Source organism: Scyliorhinus torazame, chromosome 4 (genome assembly GCF_047496885.1).
Source record: "Scyliorhinus torazame isolate Kashiwa2021f chromosome 4, sScyTor2.1, whole genome shotgun sequence".
Lineage (NCBI taxonomy): Eukaryota > Metazoa > Chordata > Chondrichthyes > Carcharhiniformes > Scyliorhinidae > Scyliorhinus > Scyliorhinus torazame.
In genome coordinates this window covers 115,737,360-115,752,348 of record NC_092710.1, presented here as the reverse complement: position 1 = coordinate 115,752,348, position 14,989 = coordinate 115,737,360, and the positions used below count along the sequence as shown (strand labels likewise).

General features: G+C 48.9%; 1 protein-coding gene across 4 annotated transcripts in view; it reads left to right on the top strand.

The window, feature by feature from the left end:
• The window catches only part of sipa1l2 (signal induced proliferation associated 1 like 2), an 825,665-nt gene extending 811,694 nt beyond the window's left edge, over positions 1 to 13,971 (top strand). For all 4 annotated transcript variants that reach the window (XM_072498538.1, XM_072498535.1, XM_072498536.1 and 1 more), the window contains 2 exons: positions 11,540 to 11,621; positions 12,927 to 13,971. In XM_072498538.1, the coding sequence (XP_072354639.1) occupies positions 11,540 to 11,621; positions 12,927 to 13,073 (229 nt within the window). In that variant the 3' untranslated portion in view covers positions 13,074 to 13,971. The remainder of the gene's footprint in view (positions 1 to 11,539; positions 11,622 to 12,926) is intronic.
• The last annotated feature ends 1,018 nt before the right edge of the window (positions 13,972 to 14,989 follow it).

The window sequence follows — 14,989 nt, the reverse complement described above, 5'->3', positions numbered from 1 at the left end:
TCGTTAATTTTGAAGAGGGATAAAGATCCGTTGCAGTGCGGGTCCTATAGACCCATTTCATTGTTGAACGTGGACGCCAAATTGTTGGCAAAGGTACTGGCATCGAGGATAGAGGACTGTGTCCCGGGGGTGGTGCACGAAGACCAGACAGGGTTCGTAAAAGGGAGACAACTGAATGTTAACGTGCGACGACTATTAGGGGTGATAATGATGCCCCCAGTGGAGGGGGAGGCAGAGATAGTGGCGGCAATGGACGCAGAGAAGGCATTTGATAGGGTGGAGTGGGAGTATTTATGGGAAGTGTTAAGGAGGTTTGGGTTTGGGAACGGGTTTATTAGCTGGGTTAGACTTCTTTATGGGGCTCCAACGGCAAGCGTAGTTACAGGTCGACATAGATCGGAGTATTTCCGACTATATAGGGGAACAAGACAGGGATGCCCGCTGTCTCCATTGTTGTTCGCGTTGGCAATTGAACCTCTGGCCATGGCGTTGAGAGACTCCAGGAAATGGAGAGGGGTGATTAGAGGGGGAGAAGAACACCGAGTCTCGTTATATGCGGATGACCTATTGTTATACGTGTCGGACCCAGCGGGGGGAATGATAGAGGTTATGCGAATTTTGAGGGGGTTCGGGGATTTCTCGGGGTATAGGCTAAACATGGGGAAGAGTGAATTATTTGTGATACATCCAGGGGACCAGAGTAGAGAGATAGAAGGCTTGCCTCTAAGGAAAGTGGAAAGAAACTTCCGATACCTGGGGATTCAGATCGCTAGGAGCTGGGGAACCTTGCACAGACTTAATCTGACACGGTTGGTAGAACAAATGGAGGAGGACTTCAAGAGGTGGGACATGCAGCCTCTATCGCTGGCGGGCAGGGTGCAAGCAATTAAGATGATGGTCCTCCCGAGGTTCTTATTTGTATTTCAATGTCTCCCTATACTAATCACTAAGACCTTTTTTAATAAAATAGACAGGAGCATCACGAGCTTCGTGTGGGCAGGGAAAGTTCCGAGAGTAAGGAGGGGGTTCCTTCAGCGTAGTAGGGACAGAGGAGGATTGGCACTACGAACTTGGGCGATTACTATTGGGCCGCCAATGTGGCAATGATACGTAAATGGATGATGGAGGGTGAGGGAGCGGCGTGGGAAAGACTGGAGAGAAAGTCCTGTAAAGGGACGAGTTTAGAGGCGCTGGTGACGGCGCCGCTACCGATCTCACCTAAAAAGTTTACCACGAACCCGGTGGTGGCGGCAACATTGAATATCTGGGGACAGTGGAGGCGACAGAGAGGGGTGCGGGGAGCCCTGGTGGGGTCCCCAATCAGGAACAACCATAGGTTCGCCCCAGGAAGAATGGATGGAGGATTTCAGAGCTGGTTCCAGTTGGGAATTAGGAGGGTGGGAGATTTATTTATAGATGGGACTTTTGCGAGCTTGGGAGCATTGGAGGAAAAGTATAAGTTGCCCCGGGGAAATTTCTTGAGATATATGCAGGTGAGGGCATTTACTAGACAACAGGTGAGGGAATTTCCATTGCTCCCGACACAGGGGATACAGGACAGGGTGCTTTCAGGGGTGTGGGTCGGAGAGGGCAAGGTGTCAGAGATTTACCGAGAGATGAGGGAAGAGGGGGAGGAGTCGGTGGGCGAACTAAAAGGAAAGTGGGAAGAAGAACTAGGGGAGGAGATAGAGGAGGGTATGTGGGCTGATGCCCTAAGCAGGGTAAATTCCTCTTCCTCATGCGCCAGGCTTAGCCTGATTCAATTTAAGGTGCTACATAGAGCACACATAACGGGAGCAAGATTGAGCAGGTTCTTTGGAGTGGAGGACAAATGTGGGAGGTGTGGCGGGAGCCCGGCAAACCACGCACATATGTTTTGGGCATGCCCGGCACTGGAAGGGTATTGGAAGGGAGTGACGGGAGTGATTTCGCGGGTGGTGAGGGCCCGGGTCAAACCAGGCTGGGGGTTAGCTCTATTTGGAGTTGCGGAAGAGTCGGGAGTGCAGGAGGCGAAAGAGGCCGACGTTGTGGCCTTTGCGTCCCTAGTAGCCCGGCGCAGGATCCTACTCATGTGGAAGGAGGCGAAACCCCCCGGACTGGAGGCCTGGGTAAATGATATGGCGGGGTTCATTAAACTGGAGCAGATAAAGTTTGCCCTGAGAGGATCGGCTCAAGGGTTCACCAGGCGGTGGCAGCCATTTCTCGACTACCTAGGGGAACGTTAGAGGGAAGACAGATGACCAGCAGCAGCAACCCAGGGGGAGGGGGGGGGGGGGGAGGGGGGGTTTAGTTTAGGTCAAAGATAAAGGGGTTTTGTTACTTGTGTATTGTTTAAAATTTCTGTATTGTTATTGTTGCGTTTGCTTTGTAAGAGGGGAAAAATTGTTGTTTGGGAAAAAATTTTCAATAAAACATTTATAAAAAAAAAAAAAAAAAGGTCCTATCTAACAGCGGGCCCAACAGGTCCATATATTTTTTATACAACTTGACCGGGAAACCGTCCGGCCCCGGTGCCTTCCCCGCCTGCATGCTCCTATCCCTTTGATCAGCTCCTCCAGCCCAATCGGGGCCCCCAGTCCCCTCACCAGTCCCTCTTCCACCTTTGGAAACCTCAATTGGTCCAGGAAACAGCCCATCCCTCCCTCCTCCCGTGGGGGCTCGGATCGGTACAATTCCTCGTAGAAGTCCCTGAAGACCCCATTGATGCCAACCCCACTCCGCACCACGCTCCCTCCCCTGTCCTTAACTCCCCCGATCTCCCTAGTTGCGTCCCGCTTCCGAAGCTGATGCGCCAGCATCCGGCTTGCCTTTTCCCCATACTCGTAGACCGCCCTCTGGGCCTTCCTCCACTGCACCTCCGCCTTCCTGGTGGTCACCAGGTCGAATTTGGCCTGGAGGCTGCGCCTCTTCCTCAACAATCCTTCCTCAGGCTCTTCCGCATACCTCCTGTCTACCCTCACCATCTCCCCCACCAGCCTCTCCCTCTCCCCCGCTCCCTCCGCTCCTTGTGGGCCCTAATGGAGATCAGCTCTCCCCTCACCACCGTCTTCAGTGCCTCCCATACCATCCCCACTCGGACCTCCCTGTTGTCGTTTGTCTCCAAGTACCTCTCTATACTTCCTCGGATCCGCTCGCTCACCTCCTCGTCCGCCAACAGCCCCACCGGCGCTGGTCCCTCTCCTCCCCCATCTCCAAGTCCACCCAATGCGGGGCGTGGTCCGAAATGGCTATTGCCGAATACTCTGTATCCTCTACTCTCGCTATCACGCCCTACTCAAAATGAAAAAGTCGATTCGAGAATCAGCCTTATGGACATGTGAGAAGAATGAAAATTCCCTAGCCCCCGGCCTTGCAAATCTCCAAGGGTCCACCCCTCCCATTTGGTCCATAAATCCCCTCAACACTCTAGCCACTGCCGGCTTCCTACCCGTCCTAGACCTGGAGCGATCCAGTGCCGGATCCAACACCGTGTTAAAGTCTTCCCCCATTATCAGGCCCCCTACTTCCAAGTCTGGGATCCGACCCAACATACGCCGCATAAAACCCGCATCGTCCCAGTTCAGAGCATACACATTGACCAGTGCCACCCTCTGTCCCTGCAACTTACCACTTACCATTATGTACCTACCGCCATTATCTGCCACAATGCTCGACACCTCGAATGACACCTTCTTTCCCACCAAGATCGCCACCGCTCGATTTTTGGCATCTAGCCCTGAGTGAAACACCTGACCTACCCACCGTTTCCTCAGTCTTACCTGGTCTGCCACCTTCAGGTGTGTCTCCTGGAGCATAACCACATCCGCCCTGAGCCCCTTCAGGTGTGCGAACACGCGGGCCCGCTTAACCGGCCCATTCAGTCCCCTTACATTCCAGGTTATCAGCCGGATCAAGGGGCTACCCACCCCCCTCCCCCGCCGACTAGCCATGACCCCTCCTCGGCCAGCCACACGCCCGCACCCCACACCCGGCCCGTTCCCCACAGCGGCATACCCCCGTCTCGACCCCCCCCCCCCACTCGCTCCAGCTCCTCCTTGACCTTAGCAGCAGCAACTCGATTCGTTAGCCTTGAGCATCCTTGCCAACACTCTATGGGCCCCTTCCAGCTCCAGGGGCCCCTGGAAGGACCCCGCTCCCATCAGCGAGTTCAACATAGTGACCACATAGGCCCCCACGTCCAGCTCCTCCGGGAGGCCCAGAATCCGCAGATTCTTCCGCCTCGACCGATTCTCCATCTCAAACCGCTCCTGCCATTTCTTGTGGAGCGCCTCGTGCGCCTCCACCTTTACCGCCAGACCTAAGATCTCGTCCTCGTTGTCAGAGATCTTTTGACGAGCCTCTCGGATCGCCATCCCCTAGGCCGTCTGAGTCTCCAGCAGCTTATCAATAGAAGCCTTCATCGGCTCTAGCAGGTCCATTTTAATCTCTCTGAGGCAGCGCTGGATACCCTCCTGTTGCTCCTCCGCCCACTGCCTCCACGCTGCCTGGTCTCCGCCCGCTGCCATTTTGTCCTTCCCTCCCTTTTTCTGGTCCACCACCACCTTTTTTGTCGCCCCGCTCCTAGTTAAAGCCATATACTGACGGGGACCTATTATTAACTCCTTCCCACACCGGGAAACGTCGATAAAGTGTCCTTTGGGGCCCTGAAAAGAGCCCAAAAGTCCGAATGTGCAACTTAGCTCCGCATAGCCGCAACCGGAAGTCTCGAGAGGGAATCCTTTTGGCAGTGTTCGCTTCACCAATCTGCCCCAAAAAGTCTGTGGAAACTCCTGAAAAAGGTCTGAGAGTCCGTTCCAGACGGGAGCTGCCGAATGCGCGACCTACTCCTCCATGACCGCCACCGGAAGCCTCGTCCCCCCTTCTTCAATGGCCTTGGTAGATCTTTTCACAGTTGTTCCCTCTGCTGCTAGAATTCACCTTTAATAGAGGCCCTCAAGTCAGCTTGCAGCTTTAAGCTTACCCTTCCCCCGCCTGCATGCTGGAAGAGGCCCCTCTCTCCCCTGCAGTTACAGCCAAATCTTTTACTGTTTCTGCCGGGTCTGGTAACCAAGAGACATCCCATTCCTGGGGGACACTGTCAGGGGAATGTTGCAGTCTTCTTCCCACACCGGGAAATGTCAAACAAATGCCGTGGGGGCCCTGTAAAGAGCCCAAAAGTCCGTTCCAAGCGGGAGCTGCCGAATATGCGACCTAGCTCTGCATAGCCGCACCCGGAAGCTTTATCTTCTCTCTTAACCCAATCACAGAACCCAAAACACCCACTCAGCCAAATCACATCCTCTTGCGCCTTGAAACCATTTTATTGAGAATACTCAACTATACTTGAACAAAACCCTGCTATTATTTAAGAAGATGGAGCGAATCATAGAATTGTACAAAGGTTACAGCACAGGAGGCCATTCGGCCCATCTTGTCCATGCCAGCCCAAGGACACCCAGGTGCCCTTTCTAATTCCACCGTCCCGCACCCGGTCCATAGCCCTGTAGCTTAGAGCAGTTAAGTTGCAGATCCAGGTACTTTTTTAAAAAGCTTAGGGTCTCAGCCTCCACCACCAACTCGGGCATCGGTTTCCAGACTCCCTCTACCCTCTGCGTAACAAATGTTCCTCCTCACGTCCCCTCTACACCTCCTGTGTCTTATCTTGAATCTATGTCCCCTGGTTCCAGAATTCTCCACCAAGGGAAACAATTTTATCCTGACCACCCAATCATAGGGAAGTTAGTGTGGAAAGAGTAGAGGTACTTACAATGATCTTTCATTCACGCGAGATAGTGCGAGTAATGTCAGAAGACTGTAGAATTCCTAGCTGGGGGGGGAGGGGGGGAACCGGGTTGCTGCTGCATTGGCCAAAGGGGAGATGATGTTCAGAGAGAGAGATGGGGTGGGGGTCCGCCGCCTGGGGGAATTGAGGGTGCGGGGGGCACGGGCACGTGGCTGGCCTAGAAAGGGAGCTGGCTAGTCGGTGGAGGAACTAAAAGGCAAGTGGAAGGAGGAGCTCGGGGAGGCGATAGATGAGGGTCTGTGGGCTGATGTCCTGGGTAGGGTTAATTCTTCCTCCTCTTGCGCCAGGCTCAGCCTGATACAGTTTAAAGTTGTTCACAGGGTGCATATGACAGGGGTGAGGTTGAGTAGGTTTTTTGGGTAGAGGACAGGTGTGTGAGGTGCTCGGGGAGCCCGGCAAATCCCGCCCATATGTTCTGGGCGTGCCCGGCGTTGGAGGGGCTTTGCGAGGACTATGTCCAGGGTGGTGAACACCCAGGTCAAGCCGAGCTGGGGGTTAGCATTATTTGGGGTATCGGACGAGCTGGGAGTGCAGGAGGCGAAAGAGGCCAGTATTCTGGCCTTTGCGTCCCTGGTAGCCCGGCGGAGGATTCTGCTTCTGTGGAAGGATGCGAAGCCCCCAAGCGTAGAAGCTTGGATTAATGACATGGCAGGGTTCATTAAATTGGAGAGCGTAAAGTTTGCCTTGCGGGTATCTGTGCAAGGGTTCCTCAGGCGGTGTCAACCGTTCCTAGACTTTCTGGCGGAACGTTAGGAGGAGGTCAGCAGCAGCAGCAACCGGGGGGGGGGGGGGGGGCGGTATATGTTTATTTTGTTTCGTGGGGGGGGGGTTGTATATCGGGGGAATTCTCTGTATAATTTGGGCGTACGGTGTCTTTCTGTGTGTTTTCTTTTTTCTTTTTGTAAGGGGTGGGTTTGTTGAAAATTTGTTAAAATTGAATTAAAAATATATTTTTTAAAAAGACTGTAGAATAGTCAATGTTGTACCTTTGTTCAAAAAACAGTGGAGCAGGGAGGTTGGGATATGGATGGTCAGGATAAATCCAGAACTGCAGGCTGTTGGCCAGTCTGGTTCATCTTGGTGGTGGGAAAGTTTTTAGAGACTTCTGTGTTGATTAATTAAGGAAAGGCAGCAAAATTTGTTGAAGGCAATTGTTTAACCAATTTGAGTTTTTTGATTACGTAACAGGAAGATTTAATGAGGAAATGCATTTGATGTGGTGTGCACGGACTTTGAAAAATGTTTGATAAATTCCCAGCAATATTCAAGCCCATGGAATAAAAAGAGCGGTGGCATCGTAAATTCAAAATTTTCTAAAGAGAACCGAAAGCAGAGACAAGTGGAAAATGGTTGTATTTAGAATAAAATAAATAAATAATCTTTATTGTCACAAGTAGACTTACATTAACACTGCAATGAAGTTATTGTGAAAAGCCCCTTTGGACAAGAGGAAGGCATACAATGGGGTCCTCTGGGGTTAGTGCTAGGATCATTGCTTTTCATGATATATAATTAATTAGTTGAACTGAAGTGTGTACAGGCCACAATTTATAAAACATGGGTTTAGCCAGAGTTGGCATATTATGTTCAGTTCTGGTCTTGCAGTTTAGGAAAAATATCGGAAGGATTCAGAGAGGGTGAATAAAAAGATTTACAAGAATAGTTCTAGGGATGAAGGACTTCAGTTTTGTGGATAGATTGGAGAAGCTGAGATGGTTTTCCTCAGATCAGCGAAAGTTGAGAGGAGACTTAATAGAGATGTTCAAAATCATTAGGTGTCTTGTAAATCGAGAGAAACTGCTCCCATTTGCAGAAGATCTAGAACCGGAGGACACAGATGGACACAGATTTAAGGTGATTGGCAAAAGAACCTAAGTCGTCAACGGCAGGGAAAATATTTTGCACAGGAAATGGTTATTATCTGGAATGCACTACCTGAGATTGTGGCAGAGTTACTTTCAGAATATAATGAAGTAAGTATTTGAAGGGAAAAAAGCCAGAACTAGCCAGGAGAGTGGCACTAGCTGATTTGCTGTTGCAAAGAGCCAGCAAGTACTCAAAGGGACAAATGGCACCTTATCTATTTCTTAATTTGTTTGACTTCTAGTCAGGGATTTCAGCTGAGATCTTGACTTTACAGATGGTCTCCATTTTGCTGTGTATTTTCCACATTTCCTATTATTTCTATCAGTCTCTGTAGATTAATCCAAGGATAGATCCCTCCCTCCATGTAAACTCCCCAAACCATACTCACAGCCACCCCCTTGATGCATGTGGTCTTATTAGTTCCACAGTTTCAATCACCGATAAGGCCATCTCTGATCGCTCCTTGTAATACTCACCACCCACAACCCCTTCCACACCCAATCCTACCTCTTTCTATATTTGTCCCTGGAGAAAATTATCCCTCAATTCACTGATAACTACTTTTTCAGAATTCCAGCTATCTATCTGTATAACCCCACAGGACCCACAGGAATGACCCATGGAGTGAAAGATCCTCCCCTGATGGGCAGAGGCCCATCAGAGGGCTCATTAATTCATTGCCATTGTGGGCGGCATGGTAGCACAGTGGTTAGCACTGTTGCTTCACAGCTCCAGGGCCCCAGGTTCAATTCCCGGTTTGGGTCACTGTCTGTGTGGAGTTTGCACTTTCTCCCCCTATCTGCGTGGGTTTCCTCCGGGTGCTCCGTTTTCTCCCACAGTTCAAAAATGTGCAGGTTAGGTGGATTGGCCATGCTAAATTGCCCTTGGTGTCCAAAAAGGTTACGGGGATAAGGTGGGGATAGGGTGCTCTTTCCAAGGGCCGGTGCAAACTCGATGGGCCGAATGGCTTCCTTCTGCACTGTAAATTCTATGAAAAGCCTCCCGGGTAGGAACCGAGCTACAGATTAGTCCCGGCTAGAACTTGGACTGTTGCAAGTAAGTACTTTCCTTTTGGAAATAAACCATCATTGACTCTCCTTTCTGGACTCCTCCTTGACTCTAAACTATCCATTGGCTCACAATTCACCACATTTCATAGCTACTGATTTACTCAACTGCACCCTTCCCCACCAACCTTGAGGTCCTAGTCCTCATAAAACCATTGCTCTCTCACACCCTAGGTGTTCCATCTTCCTCCATAAGTTCCAGCGATGCAGACTTGAAAGGACATGGCAGACAACTTCCACCACCAGATCTGGTAGCACCAGTTAAAACTGTACCGAACCCTACTCTTGTTTGCTAAAATTGCTCATTATTCCAGGATCATCGCCTGATAACCGGCAGCTTCTTTTCTCTACTGCAAATTGTCGCATTAAATCCCTCTCCCGTCAACTCCATCCTCACCTCAAAACAAATGCGAGGAGCTAATGGACTTCTTCGTTACTAAGGTTGAGACAATCCAGTCAGCTGCTTCGGGCAATGTCATTCCCTTTCACTAACCCACCTAGCCAAACTTCCCTTAATACTCCCCCACTCATCTCTGAGCTAATCTTATCCATGAGATCCATGTCCTGTTCCCTTAATCCTAGTCCCATTAAACTGCTGATTCCCAACTTCCCCGGCCCCCATGTTTCAAATCCACAAGATCCTGGTAAATTCAACTCACTGTACCTTCCCACTTTGTTTCCCGCATCTGCTTGGCCCACCTCAACACCTTCTCCTTCGCCTGGCAGCTATGAAAGCACACAATCACTTCCCTCACTGGCTCATTCACCTACAGCTTCAGCCGGAGCCCTATCCAACTTCACGAGGGTCATTACCCTCTTTCCTCAGCATCTCCGCTATAAACTCTGTTGGCCTCGGACCCTCCCTGCCCTCTGGAAGCCCCACGATCTTTAAGTCCTGCTTCCGAGGCCACTTGTCAGTTACCGAGCTGGTCACTGTGCCTCGACAATGCCTCCTCCATCCCTTTCAATAAGTCGTCCTGCTCCCGCACCGTCTCCGATTTTCTTCGGCGTGTCTCCCTTATCGGGGCCAGCAGATGCTTGAGGGACTCCAGCATCCCCTCCCTAACCTCTCAATGTTTATTGAAGTGCTGTTCTAACTCCACCACCATCACCTCTATCAGCATATCCACAGCTATATAGGCAGCCCCTCCCGGCCCACTGGCCTCCGCCACCTTCCCTGCCCACGCACCCTTCATTGTGCTCGAACCTCCTGGCGGACTAACGTTCAAATCCTTCCTCTCGATTTTTCCGTAGGTTCTTGGCCATCCTCCACCAACCACTCTCAACGGGGAATTTTCCCCACAAACAACCGTTGAAAAGGACCTAAAACACAGGAGTCTGGCGAGAGCAACCCAATGTGCAACCTCCTTCCTACATGCCGCAACCGAAAGTCCCTCTTAGTGTCACAGTTAATCCCATGAAGACCTTATAGTTGCAACATCTTAAAGACTGCCGATGTCCAAGTCCATAACATCGCCCAATTTCACCCTTATCTCACCTCATCTGCTGCTGAAACCCTATTCATACCTTCATTACCTCTAGATTCAATATTCCAATGCACTCCATTTTACTCACCTTAAACTCTGTTGCCTGTATCTTAACTTCCAGCAAGTCCCATTCCCCTATCACCGCTGGGCTCACTGAGCTACATTGGCTTTCGGTCATGCAATGACTTGATTTTAAAGTTCTCATCCTTATTTTCAAATTCCACCATGGCCTTGTCTCTCGATGTCTCTGTAATTTTCTCCAGCCCTACCATCCTCTGAGATATCTGCACTGCTCTAATTCTTGAGCATTGCCAATTTTAATTTTAATTGCTCCACTATTGGAAGCCATGCCTTCAGTTGCCAAGGCCCCAAGCTCTGGAATTTACTCGCTACACCTCTGCCTTATCTACCTCACTTTGCTCCTTTAAGATGCTTCTTAAAACGTGCTTCCTCGATTATGCTTTTGATCATCTGACCTACTATCTCCTTCATAGAATCCCTACAGTGCAGAAGGAGGCCATTCGGCCCATCATGTCTGCACTGACCCTCCAAAGGGCAGCACGGTAGCATTGTGGATAGCACAATTGCTTCACAGCTCCAGGGTCCCAGGTTCGATTCCAGCTTGGGTCACTGTCTGTGCAGAGTCTGCACATCCTCCCTGTGTGTGCGTGGGTTTCCTCCGGGTGCTCCGGTTTCCTCCCACAGTCCAAAGATGTGCAGGTGAGGTGGATTGGCCATGATAAATTGCCCTTAGTGTCCAAAATTGCCCTTAGTGTCCAAAATTGCCCTTAGTGAAGGGTGGGGTTACTGGGTTATGGGGATAGGGTGAAGGTGTTGACCTTGGGTAGGGTGCTCTTTCCAAGAGCCGGTGCAGACTCGATGGGCCGAATGGGCTCCTTCTGCACTGTAAATTCAATGAAATTCTATTCTATGAAGAGCCCAATCCCCCGCCCTATCCCCGTAACCTCACCTAACCTTTGGACACTTGGGGACAATTTAGCATGGTCAATCCACCTAACCTGCACATCTTTGGATTCTGGGAGGAAACCGGGTGGCGGAGGAAACCCACGCAGACATGGGGAGAATGTGCAAACTCCACATAGACAGTTACCCGAGGTCGGAATCGAACTGAAGTCCCTGGTGCTGTGAGACAACAGTGCTAGCCACTGTGCCACCTTATGTGGCTCGAGTATCATACTGTGTTTTACAATGTTCTTGTGAAGTGCCAGGGGACATTTTATTCTATTAAAAATGGTATAAAAATATGAGGTTGATGGAATGATCGGTTAATGTTTGTGAAGTGTCCAATTTTTTATTCCTCTGCTGATTTCATTCAGGGGAAACAGCGCCAACACAATCACTGGAAAAGTGAATCAGCTGGAGACTATTCTCATTCAGCTTCAGGATGACCTACGAAAGGTATTGTTTTCACAATGCAAAATGTTGTAGTTTTAAAATATAACCCATCCCTCCATAAACCTATCCTTTTATGCATCATCTCCCCGATCAATGCCCACTCATCCCTCCCATAACTCACTATCTCTTCTTCCATACACCCTCATCCCTCTCTCCCTCTGAATCCCCATGTCTCCCCTCCTGTTGTCTTGCCCTCATTCCCTCCACAACCCCTTGTTCCACCCTTCCATTCACGCCCCATCGAGCCCTCCTCATTCCACAACCTTTGTCCTTCCCTTTCTCCATAACCTTCTCATCCTTCCATTTCTCCGTAATCCACTCATCCATCCTTCTCTATACTCCCTCATCCATCTCTCCCTACTCCCTCATCCATCCGTCCCTCCATATCCATTCACCCTTCCCTCCCTCCATGCCACGTTGTCCATACCTCCCTCTGTTGCTCCCTTCATATCTCCTCCATTACTCCCTACCCTCCCCCATCTGTCTGCCTTCTCTCCCTCCTTCTGTTCTTGTACACCTCCGTCGTCCCTACATGCCTTCTCCCTCTTCAACCTTCTGAGCCCCCTTGATTTTCCCTCACTTTGTTCCCCTCAAAGCTCCCTGTCGGCATATCTCTCTGTATGCCCCATTGACCCTCCCTGACTCTCCCTCCTTCTGCATCTTCTCGTCCATTCTGCCCTCAACACCCTTCTCATCCCTCCCACTCTCCATGCACGCTTCTGTCTGCTTCTTGTACACATGTGTATCTCAAGTATTTGGGATGGAAAGGTTTTACAAAATTGAAAATACAATTATCAATTTATAAGATGTCAGAATGCAAGATTAAAGGTAAAGGAGAGAATGGGGTACAGGCACATCCAACATCATCGGGCAACCCTATCCACCCCCATAAGGTCTGGCCCCTGCTGGTGCTCTCTCCCCTCCTACCCTCTCCCCACAGTATCCTCAGCTCCTCATTACTCACACCCACAAGCCTCATGTCCCCCGCCCCGTCCAGAGACGCACACTTACCTGATCCTGGACTTATTGAAGTCCCAGCCCTGTTCACTGCAGCTTCTGGCGCTGCTGGGACTAGAGAGCTGCCGACAAATCAGATTTGCCAGTAGCTTTCCCCTCCAGCCAATTACAGCTTCCTGAAAATAACTGGAGGACAGCCAGTATCAGCGATGCATTCTCCGCCGACTCTTTGGGCCTTGCCATCCTAAAAGTCCTGGCCCATGTTACCATTGGGTATATGGCAAATTCACACTTGATGCAGAAAAGCTAACAGCCCATTTGTTTTCTTTCATGTAATGCTTTTCTGAGTAGGAAAAAGAAGACAAGGCAATGCTCCAGGCTGAAGTTCACCACCTGCGTCATGATAACCTGCGGCTTCAAGAGGAGTCCCAGACTGCTGCCGCACAGTTAAGGAAATTTACTGAATGGTTTTTCAACACCATCGACAAGAAATCCTGATACACAGACACTGAGGAACATGATAAAAAGCACTAGATGAAATTTCATTAATTCCTAGAATGTTATACTAATCTGTTCAGAAATAGGTATAGGTGTTGTAGCTATATTTGTCTGATTTCTGTTCACTCGAATACACCAATGAAAAGAATACAGTTAAACCCAGCAGCTGAACTTGCTCAGAGCCTCACAGCCTCTTGTATTGTAAAATAGAATCTTGAGACAGTAACTTCAATGTAAAAGGTGCTCTATTTTTTGTAATTAGTTTCTTTTCATTGTTGCAGTGTCATAGCAATAAGACTTTAGTAATACTCGCAGGGCTTCATTTGAAATTTAGCACTAGTATGATGGAGCAGGTTTAGATATAATTACTTTAGGAGAATGTTCATTTGCAGGAATAAACATTGGTGCCTGAAATAAGCAGTGTTCTGATGTTTAATGCTGCACTTGCCTTTTGAATGACTCACTACTTAATCAACAATTACACTGATTTTTGTATAGTTCATTTAAGGCTGTAGGATCTGGTGCACCTTTCTCAATACTGTGTGCACATAGTGAGCCAGCAAGCCATTTGTACAATGCCAAATTTGTTTATCTTTGTACAGAAGCTCTAAATGAAAAGTGTCTTGTATTTAACAGTTATTTAAAGTTATTTAATCTTAAATTGTTAAATTTATTAAGTTTTGTTTATCTGCACTACGAAAAACAGAGTTTGCTGTAAATTGTGTTGTCTGTAGTTTGTCAGTACAAAGACTGTCATGGTTTGTAGTAAATCTAACATTTGGATGCTGCTAGTATATAATATTCCATGGTTTGTATGCTTTGAGAAATGTGTACTTTTTAAACTACTTCATTTGAAATGTGACATACAGTTGCTTTTTTAATAAATGTAGGACATAAAGTTAGTTGCTCAATCTTTTATTTTCCCGCTATTTTTATATTTCCAGAGGTCATGACCTTGTCTCTCAAGGGGTTCATTTCTAGGGTTATAGAATTACTTTATATTATGAGACTATGCAATAATACATCAATACATGTAGAGTGGAGAATCAGGCTTCTGATCTTTCAAACAGTAAGTCATCGATTGAGCTATTAAGTTAGTGAGAGGGAGCTTTTTTTAAGCTATGTAATTCGAAGAGATGCCGGGAAGGCAAACAACAACAAAGTTACACTCAGCTAGTTCAAGAATACTGTTGGAAATTGATTCGAGTAAGCTTGCTTATTTTCCCAGAGCACAAAGACCAGACTGAAACCCATAACAACAGCAAAAGATTCTGTTTTAATCCCCACTGTTAATCAAGGTGAGTGACATAAAGGGAAGTAGTACAGGGGCCTTCAGAGCCACATCTGTGAGGATTGGCTGAAAACTGATGCTTAGAGTATGGAAAGTAAACCCCTGAGACTAAGGGTTGACGTCAGCGCAGGATTTGTGGAATTCCACAACAGTAAAAATGATTTGGCACCTGGACCGATTCAGCTACTGTTAAACCAGCTACACTTGGAACACAATCATTCCAATGAGAAACAGTGCTAGATTTGCCGGGTCTGAGATTGGCATTCAGGAGGCTGACAAGTGGCAGCCGCATATACACACTTCACTCCCCACACCCACCATCCCAGCTATGCATCTTGTCTTGCAGTACCTACTGGTGATAGGGTGGGTCCATCCAGTTACCCCCCGCTCCCAACCAGTGATACAGCCAGAGGCCCCTGTGAGCTGAGCACTGACAAAAGAACAAAGAACAATACAGCACAGGAACAGGGCCTGAGGCCCTTCAAGCCTGTACCGGACATAATACCACCTATGGCCAAAACCCTCAGCACTTCCTCATGCCGTATCCCTCTATACCCATCCTATCCACGTATTTGTTGAGATGCCTTTTGAATGCTGTTAATGTATCTGCTTCCACAACCTCCCC